Here is a 10,091-nt window from a genome sequence, read left to right as displayed (position 1 = left end):
TCCGAACGCGCGGACGAAGCTCCTGGCACCGCGTGCTACGGGCGGCGCGCGCGTCTGCACCGCTTTGAGCCGGCGGCCCCGGCCCCCGCCTGCAGCCGGGCTCGGGCACGCGGCGCGGCCGCCTCCAAAGAGACGGCGGGTTCGCAGCTCCAGCTGCTCTCGGCCAGGCGCCGCTTCCACACGGAGGAAATCCAGGCCACGAGGCAGCGGAAGTCACAGCTCGGGCGCAGACCCCAACTGGGTCATGCGTAAAATCCCGGGGCACACGGCCGCAAGCCAGTTTGGACGCAGGGGCAGGGGCCTCAGCTCTGCTCCCGGGGAAGCGGCGGGCTCGGGTCCTCAACCGGGCGACACGTCCTTTGCCAGGGTAACCAGAACATCCTGGTCAATAAAAAACACGAAAGGGAGGAGGACAGCACAATCCGAACTGCACAGAAACCATCCCATAGCACTGACAAGCATTGACCGGATGCCTTTAAATCCCCCTTTTTCCCCAGCTATCAACACGGAATTTACACAACAGCGATAATGTCATGCGGCAGAAAACAAAATGTTATTTTCCAAGCAATGATGAACTGGTATTTGGAGTCTGCTCTGATACGCAGAAAATGAATGGCAAGCCCCGAAGGAGTGGAAGCCCTGAGCTCCTTTCCACGCTGCCGTAGAAAGGTGGATTACGTCTGCTTACACCGTTAACAGCAAACCGTAATTTAACTCACGCAAGCGGATCTTTCAGGAATTGTTTCATGCTAACTGCACAATGCGCAAAGCACAGCTTGTCCGATCCACAGGAATTAGGCAGGCCGCAAACGCCCCGAGAGCAACCGTGCGTGTCTCAATAAACAGCAACTTTCGAAAGGAACCTCGTAGCTGGCAAGTTACGCGCCCGGTATCAAGAATTCTTCAATTATTAACAAATCAAGCTCCAAGAAGAATGGCGCAGTTGCTACAGGATTGTAGCTAAACTACAGGCAGGAACGCTTAATGCTAACAATATTAAACCCCAACCTACGCTTCCAACAGGAAAATCACTCTGCAGAGAGGATCTGATTTACGCTTGCTATAGGCGGTATGAAGTCGTGTTATCCTCACTTTATAGCAGAGGAAAACCAGGTGGATCCGTCAGCCGGCCGGCGCAGACACAAGGGATCAGCTGGGGTCACGTCTAGGCGCGCGGTGCTGCCGGCGAGGTCCTGGAGCAGCCGAGGCATCCGCGCGGGGCTGGCAGATGCGGCAGGACCCCGGGGAGACGCGCCCGCTCGCAGCAGCAGCTGGAGGCCACGCGGACACCCAGGGGCATCGCAAACAGCACCGTGCATCTGCACGGAGCAACCGAACCGTGAACGAGCCCGGCTTTGACCTCGGGGTTGTCTACTCCTGGCCTGTTCCGGAGCACAAGATCAAATACAGCCATGGCATGACGGCTTCCATCAGCCCATTTCCCAAGAGACGTATCGCAAGTGAAGAGCGCTGCAACCGTACCCTTCTTTTTCAGTTACGGTTAAATGCCTGAGGCACTTCAGGATTTCTTGCTGCAAATTCGTTGTTAAATGAAGGCTTCTGCACTTTAAAAGACAAGCGCGTGCTTAGCTGGATGCCTGTAGCTGGCTGCATTGACTCACGCAGGGATGACATGCAGATGACACCAAGCTGGGTGGGAGTGTCGATCTGCTGGAGGGTGGGATGGCCCTGCAGAGGGACCTGGACACGCTGGACCCATGGGCCGAGGCCAGCTGTGTGAGGTTCAACAGGGCCAAGTGCCGGGTCCTGCACTTGGGGCACAACAACCCCATGCAGCGCTGCAGGCTTGGGGAAGAGTGGCTGGAAAGCTGCCTGGCCGAAAAGGACCTGGGGGTGTTGGTCGACAGCGGCTGAACATGAGCCAGCAGTGTGCCCAGCTGGCCAAGAAGGCCAACAGCATCCTGGCTTGTATCAGGAATGGTGTGGCCAGCAGGAGCAGGGAGGTGATTGTGCCCCTGTGCTCGGCGCTGGTGAGGCCGCACCTGGAATGCTGTGCCCAGTTTTGGGCCCCTCAGCACAAGAAGGACATTGGGGTGCTGGGGCGTGTCCAGAGAAGGGCAGCGGAGCTGGGGCAGGGTCTGGAGCACAGGGCTGGTGGGGAGCGGCTGAGGGAGCTGGGGGTGTTCAGCCTGGAGAAGAGGAGGCTGAGGGGAGACCTGATCACTCTCTACAACTCCCTGACAGGAGGGGGCAGGGAGGGGGTGTTGGGCTCTTCTCCCAAGTAGCTAGCGATAGGACGAGAGGAAATGGGCTCAAGCTGCGCCAGGGGAGGTTTAGGTTGGAAATTAGGAAAAATTTCTTTATGGAAAGGGTGGTCAAGCATTGGACCAGGCTGCCCAGAGAGGTGGGGGAGTCCCCATCCCTGGAAGTGTTCAAAAAACGGGCAGAGGTGGCACTCTGGGACATGGTTTAGTCCAGTCTACCCTTGACTGGCTTAGAGTAGACTTGGTAGTGTGGGTTAATGGTTGGACCGGATGATCTTAAAGGGCTTTTCCAACCTAAACGATTCTATGATTCTAGGGATAATCACATGCTTAAAGGTAACGGCGAGGTTACGTGTCCCGGAGCAGCAGAGGCGAGGCAGCAGGAGCCCAGGCCCCGCTGCACCTCCTCGGTTATCCGTGCCGGCGTCACCCTGCCCGGGCACGGAGCTGGTGGCCGCCTCTGGGCTGCTCCCTGCTCCGCACACATCTCCCAGTCTGTGGAGACTGCAGGATGCTCAGGGAACCTGGCAGTCGAAAAACCACACGCAATTATTACTGCTGGGTCCTGCCTTGGGCACCGTCACCGATTCCTGCCATTACAGCCCTCGCCGCGGCTCGGGACACAACGAGCTCCGCGAGCAGGAGCAGCGCTGTCCTTGTCTATATGGCTGCTTTTTTCTTTAACTCTGAACAACACAACTTTTTATTCCAAGCCCCCAGCACCCAATCCATCTGACTTCTAGCTTTCTCACAGCTGCGTGACACACCAAACCACTTAATGCCCCCTTAGACATACTTCCAATTTTGAGGCCAAATTTGCAGCGAGGGGAAAGCACGGGACACTTACAAAAGCCATCTTCTGTGATGGCAAAACAGACGGGCATTCAGCTGCAATTTTTAAAAGGAGCTGGGCAGCCAGCTCCCGTATGTTCCTTCGAAAATTGGAGCTAAATTAGGCCAGCTAATGCTGCACAGTTCACTGGACAGTATCAGCATGCTCATTCATATGCATAAATGCAGATTTTCATGTTTTCATAAGTGGTACCCTTCTCAAGGTCTGACTTCCAAAGTTTATAGATTTTCCTTTTTCTAATACAATTATTCTTGTCACTGAAGAGCAATTCACATGCAGAAAGGCACAGTTAGTGTCCAACCAACTCTTTTATTACACTAAACAAGGTCAAATATATAAAAATTCCAAGTCGTGGCTCTAAGACAAATCATTAAAATATCCCTCTCCCTCACTCACATATTCGGAGCATATTCTATTGCTGGAAAAAAGAAGCCACCTCACTCAGACTGGAGTAATCCACTGGATTTAATAGATTCCCCCTCCCCCCCCAAACTGCATCCAAAACCAGAGAATGACAAGACAAACCCAAGTTATGTTCAGCATTTTCTGTCCAAAAGTCTCTTCTGAACGTTTATTTCAGAATGGCCTACATTAAGCCAAAGCAAGAGAGCATTTTAAAGTAATGCATGTATCATTTCTTCAAAAGGAAAAATCAAGCCCAGTACTTTGAAACTGAATACAGTCACAGACATGAACAGATAGAGCTTTAACACACATCCTCTAACAACAAACACTCAGTTTCAAAGAAAATGTGCACTTTATACACAGTTAAAATTAAAACAAATAGTAATAGAAACAGCTCCATTACTTTGCATTTTCGGAATGAATTCAGTGCTGGGATTGGAATATTCTGTACACTAATGGGAGTATTTACTGGCGTGGACAAAAGCTCACAGGACTGACCTGAGACAGTAGCTTTAAGCAGGTAACGGCTTAGATCGTTAATTGGGACAGGGCTAATAGAAACAACGGGTGAAGCAGCTGTCATGAACCAATTTTATTTTAAGTCATTAATAAGAAATTGCTGCAGCTTGTGTAGAGAGCAGCAAGGGGAAAGGATTTGCACTTCTTGCCATTCAGCCGGTGAAAGGCTGTTCCGAAACCAGCGCACAGGGTTAAAAGCAACGTAACCCCGGTGTCGGGGACAGTGAGCGGGCTGTAGCCACGCATCCCCGTTTATCTTCCAGGCTCCAAATGTCTTTCCCCAGTACTTTCGGACAACGTGTTTTCCACCCAGCTTCTCCATCACGCTCCCAGCTTTCTGCTGGCAAAGCCTCCCTGCCCACCTTCAGGCAGCACGCTTCTCTGCAGGCTCCCGTTCGAGGAGCACTAGCAACAAACTCCCTCACAGCTCGTCCCATCTCACTGCCTAGCTGTCCCTGCCCGCAAGTCCACTTAAAAAAACTGCTATGTACTCACTGTGTTACTTACACTTACTTCAAGACATCACCCTGAAACTCTTCTGCATAAAACTCAGAGGTCACTCCTTTCCCGGAGCAGCGGCCGGGAGTTACTGCTAAGCAAAAAGCAAGTCCGCTTCCAAACGTCTGCTGGAGGTGAACCGGAGGAGCTCTCGCTGACCTCGTGCAGAGGCTTGCAGTGGCTCTGGGCACGCTTACGCCTCGCTAAAGCTGAGCTGAGAGACGGCTGGGATCTATGCCTGCACTGCCCGGTGTCCCAGAGTGAAAACAGACTGCAAACAATTCAGCAAAATACCTATTTTCAGCAAGTGCATGGGTAGAGGATAACTGCAAGCATGTGCTCGTATCCCCTTAGTTTAAATTTAACGTAAAGCCTACGCTTAGATGTTCTGCGGGACAGGAATGGAGTACGGGTTTACCTGTGTCCTCCACGGAGCCTTACTCCTCAATCCTGTTCCTGACCAGGCTGCAACGAGGGCACTAAGGACTGAGGTAGCCTCGAAACAGAACAGTCCTGTTTGAAACAGGCCCCCAAAATATATTAAAATGCACAAACACCTAACAAAAAAAAAGAGAGCGGAGCAAGGTCCTGAATACATTATAAAGAGTAGCAAAACGCATACACATTTATCAGCATCTCAAACATTAATGCGCATCCTTGCCAAAAAGGCACTGCCAAAGGCAGTAACTACCGCATTCTCCTTTTTCCGATTATAAATTCAAGTTTAATGCCAAAACCACAGAATGCCAAGTCTGACTGGTCTCTCAAGCAGAAATCTAAATTATACATATTGCTCTGTCCGAACTAAATTCCTCGGACATAACGGAAGGAAGAGGGGTCTGGAATAAGGCAATGCCACTGATACTCAGAAAGGGCTTTGTAAAAACTCTTACAGAGAGCTGGTGTGTCCTGCCTGGGTGGAGGAAGGTTCTTCCTCGAGTGTAATGCACAGAGGAACAAAATAACCACGACTCCATCTAACCAGATTACTTTGGAAAAGACAGAAATCTTATCCAAAAAATATCGTAACAACTTCATGCCCTTGGGTAGCAGGGCGTTATGCAACAACGGACCTCAAAACCATTCCTTTCCATAGGTATCACATAAATATGTGGAATTACTGAATCTAGTAACTTCTATTTACTTTTTTTGGATGTTTTACGAGAGTTTGAAGCCTCCCTTCCCTCCTGTTGCATAAAGCTTGCAGGGAGGTCTGAGCCCTCTCTGCGTTGCGGCTGGCACTCTTGCTCTGAGCACAAGTGCTCTCACACACGCACGTTTTTCCTGCAAGTAATTTTCCATAGGGAAAAAAAAACTGTAGCACGTAACAGCTATAGCATGACACTTCCATTTTGTAAGTAGCACATCATTTTGTAAAAGACAGAGTCAAGAGCACCAGTAACAGATGTTTTCCAGCTCTCTCACTGCTCTGCTGCTCAGTGACTGGCACCCGCGGGCTGCCTGGATAACCGGAGGCTCCTCCGTGCTGTGTGCACGTTCAAGGCACTTTTGAAACGCAGCATAGAAAGTTTTATGTTTAAAACAAGGAAGAACAACGACGAAACTGCGGACCACAGTATTAAAACTAGCAAAATGCTAACAGCTACCCATTGCTTTCACCTCGTTAATATAAAAAAGTGTAACGTCAGAGATCCAGTGTACAAATGCAAAAAATTGTGCATAATAAATGTACTATAATACTGTACATACAGCATAAACCGTTCAATGAGAATGATTTAAATATACCTATTTGTCTCCTGACTTGGAAGACAGAAGAATAAAGTTCTATAATCCTAGAATATGTGTATACACCCTTTCTGAGAGGTTGAATCACTAGCCAACGGTATCCCTGAAAATAAGCAGAGTCAAATATTTACTTAATGGAAGCCATTATTCAAGGGGTTGCTGGTTATGATAAACTAGGAGAAAAACCACAATATATAAACTCAGCCAACATCAAATCCAGACAGAGTTCTTCCCATCTCCTGACTTGCTACTGGCACTGCTTTTGTTTGAGCCTGCTTTGGATTTCTTCTCTCTGGAACTGCCAGGATTGTTTTGGTTGTTGTAAGCCTGGATCGCGAGGTCCAGGCGCTCCTGAGCCACTTTAATTTCCCTCTGCAGATTTTCCAGGTCGGCAGGAATGTTTTCTTCGTTGCTCCCATACTGCTGCTCCTGAGCTATATTGGCTTTGTTCTGTTTGTAGGCCATTTTGGCGTTGGACAGTTCAGTGTATTGCATTTGCTCCGGCTTGACCGCAATGTTATAGCCAGGAGGAGCAGACGGCGTATTCCAAGTGAAAGGGTAGTTATAGGTACCAGAGTCTTCCAGCTCTTTTCTGTTGTTGTTCAATGTGTCCCGGATTGTGCCAAATCCCAAATGGAGCATCTCCCAGACATTCAAAAGTAAACACATGCAGCTCACCCCATACATTATTAGCAGGAAAATGGTCTTTTCGGTTGGCCTTGAAATGAAACAATCTATCTTGTGCGGGCACGGCTTCCTGCTGCACACAAATATGGGGCTGACCTCAAAGCCATACAAAAAATACTGACCCACGAGAAAGCCGATTTCAAACGTCGTCCTCGCCAGAAGCTGCAGCACATAAATTTTCATGAGTCCATCTTCACGGATTCGCCGCCTGCCATCATGCTTAGCTTTGGCAGGGGCCTGCTGCTCTTTGTTTTCCCGTTCGCTTTCCAGCTCTATTTCTGGGTACATCATCGGGTCTTCCTCGTGGTCCTCCTCAGCTTCCTCTAAGCCACGGTGTTGTTTCCAGCGCATGGAAAAGCTTTTGCTTCTGATTCTTCTGTCAGCTTCGCTGTGTTCCACCATCCGGGCAATTTTATGAATTGCGTAGCCTAAATACATCACAGATGGCGTGGCAACAAGAATGATCTGAAAGACCCAAAACCTCACATGCGAAAGAGGAGCGAAAGCGTCGTAACAAACATTCTCGCAGCCAGGCTGCTCCGTGTTGCACACAAACTTGCTTTGTTCATCGTAATAAATGGATTCTCCTCCCACGGCAGTTAGGACGATGCGAAATACAATCAACACTGTCAGCCAGATTTTGCCAACAAAGGTTGAGTGATTGTGGATCTCCTCTAACAGACGGGTCAGAAAACTCCAACTCATGGTGGTCAAATAATTTTATCTAAAAAACAAACAAAACCCCCAAATATTTATGAGTTTATCAGCTTGAGCCTAAACAGTGCAAACATTCAACCAAGAGAGTCAGAAAACTCGAGAATTTTACAACCAACACACAACCATGTTCGTAGCATCACCTGTTATCGGGAAATTCCAGCTGCCAGAATTTGCTTGAAGATCCTACGTCTCCTCCGCAGGCTTTTGAGAAGTCCGCTACAAAAGAAAGTAGTGGTTAACTGCCATTTCACAAACAAAACATGCTCCCAAAGCTACTCCCGGGCAGAAGAGAAAGACGTGGCTGCTCTCTATTTCTGATGTTAATAAAAATATTTACACTCGAGGCTGAAGTCTCCAAAATGCAGTGGATCAAAAGCTAAGCTCCCATGAAATTTTATGGGCACTGTTGGCTACACCCCACCGCTAAAAATACAATTTATTTTAACCGCACGGAGGGGGCCAAGCCTTGTTAAAGCCTGCGCTGGCGGTCTCGGCCTCGGCCACAGCCAAGGAGAGAAGCTGTTCTCTCCACGGGGCAATGCCAGTTGTCTTCAGGCAGAAACGAAGCACCCAGGCCAAACCTGAGGAACAGGCGGCCGCTGTTATCTTTGATTTAAAGACAGACCAAGCAGAGTGACCTGAGCAGTGCTACCCTGCAGGTCGAGGCTAGAGACAGGGTTTCACCTAAGGAACATCTGACTTCTAACCTGATGCTCAAACTATTCTATGGATTTGCGTTCAGTCCCTTAGGAAGGCTAGAAAACTCCCTTCCAGGGCCAGAAAAGACTGCAGTATGTATCCTGTAGTGGTTTTTTGGAGAGTAGAAGGAAAATCTAGTTTAAAAAGTTATCCGTCAAAAATTTGAGAAGAGATATTAGATAGAAATCAATATAAATTTGCAATCATAACAGTAAAAATCTAGTTTAAAAAGTTATCCGTCAAAAATTTTAGAAGATATATTAGATAGAAATCAATATAAATTTGCAATCATAACAGTAAAAAAAAAGCGGTGGGAACTCACAGCTGGCAACACTGTGAAGTACGAGAATGAACGAAACCTAGCAACGTTACAGGCCCACCTGGAGTAGTAAAACCAGTAAAATACTGACCACAGGAAGAGCTGTTTGACGTTGTTATAGCACAGGACAACTTTCAGTCCTCTGATGATGTCAAACATTAGTTTGTCAAACATTATTAACAGAAATTTTTACATCAGCACAACATTTGGTGAAAGATCCTAAAGCCAGAATTGAACAAATCTCTGGCACTCTGATCTTAAAAGAATTCTTAACCCGGATAAATTCCAGGAGACTGGAAGAAAACTGGTATTTGCAACTACTCAACTTCTTCCACACAACTACAGAGTTGTTCACAGGCAAAATAATGAAATTTGAGGGGATGCAATCAATAAAGAATCAAAGGATGTAATCCCCTTCTGGTGAAATTCAATGTTTCATTGAAAAGGCAGCAGCGCAGGCAGAATGCGGATGGGCTGTGTAGGACATTTGATTTATTACTTCATGACAGGGTGAGAAAAAAATAGCACAAGAGAGCAGTAAAAAAGCCCACATTAAGTGGATTAAAAGTAACAAAGGTCTTGATAAATGATTCCCACATCAGAACCAAGAGCAACTGCATGTAATTACAGCAAGTTCTGCGAAGACCAGGAACAGGCCTGGCAGCTAGGCTGTATCCTCCCCAGGCTCGACCAGAAAATGGCTGCTGGCAAAATCTGCAAATGGCACAGAAGTTTGCAGGCTGACAAATAAAGATGAGAGCTACCAGTGATGCAGAAAAACACAGATCGCTCGAGAGGCTGAGTCCGCTGAACAAAACCACCGCTTTAACCAAGCTTAATGCAAAGACATGCAGCTAAGGAAAAGAACAGCGGTCTTTTATTAAAGGAGAGAGCAGTTAGTCTGGACATCAGCTGACGGGAGGGAGTGAGGGTCCTAATGGAAGAGCATCTCGGCAAGAGCTGCTGACACAGCAGAGGTGATCAATGCAACCCTTGGCTGTGTCACGTGCGAACAGAAGCACGGAGGGTGATCTTACCTCCTTGTTAGCAAGACAGCACTCAGTGCCTCTGTCTGCATCCTTCAGAAGTTGCTTAACCATCAAGAGAGTGAATATATTAGTCTTGAAACCAGCTGAAGAACAGGGAAGGTGCCTAAAAGTGAGAGATTTAGAGAGTTTGTTTAGCTGGGAAACATGGGAAGAAAACGAAGGATTACCGGTCAATCACTTAACCTAGCAGCTGTCAATTGAGCATGCAATCAATCCAAGACTTACAATCAATGCACTTCTTTCTATGCAACCATGCTACCATTATGGCATAGACAGAATTGGCTGAAAAAACACATTTTTAACAGGAAAAAAGACCAGAGGGTTCCAGTCCCAGTGCTGGGACTTGCTGCAGCAAGTGGCTTCACAGCTCTGCA

General features: G+C 48.0%; 1 protein-coding gene across 1 annotated transcript; it reads right to left on the bottom strand.

Annotated features, from left to right (window-relative positions):
* Window positions 1-4,236: 4,236 nt before the first annotated feature.
* Window positions 4,237-9,803, bottom strand: GJC1 (gap junction protein gamma 1). Its single transcript, XM_075722614.1, has 3 exons — window positions 9,706-9,803; window positions 7,791-7,866; window positions 4,237-7,657 (listed from the first exon to the last, which is right to left on the bottom strand). Exon 3 carries the CDS (start codon window positions 7,636-7,638, stop codon window positions 6,457-6,459), a length of 1,182 nt encoding a protein of 393 aa, XP_075578729.1. The 5' UTR covers window positions 7,639-7,657; window positions 7,791-7,866; window positions 9,706-9,803; the 3' UTR covers window positions 4,237-6,456.
* Window positions 9,804-10,091: the final 288 nt, after the last annotated feature.

This window comes from Pelecanus crispus, chromosome 18, assembly GCF_030463565.1.
Source record: "Pelecanus crispus isolate bPelCri1 chromosome 18, bPelCri1.pri, whole genome shotgun sequence".
Taxonomy (NCBI): Eukaryota; Metazoa; Chordata; class Aves; order Pelecaniformes; family Pelecanidae; genus Pelecanus; species Pelecanus crispus.
The sequence above is the reverse complement of the archived record's forward strand: the minus strand, read 5'-3'. Positions and strand labels throughout refer to the sequence as shown.

Excerpts from the sequence above, each read along its gene's own strand:
- GJC1 (XM_075722614.1), bottom strand. The coding sequence starts at position 7,638 with ATGAGTTGGAGTTTTCTGACCCGTCTGTTAGAGGAGATCCACAATCAC.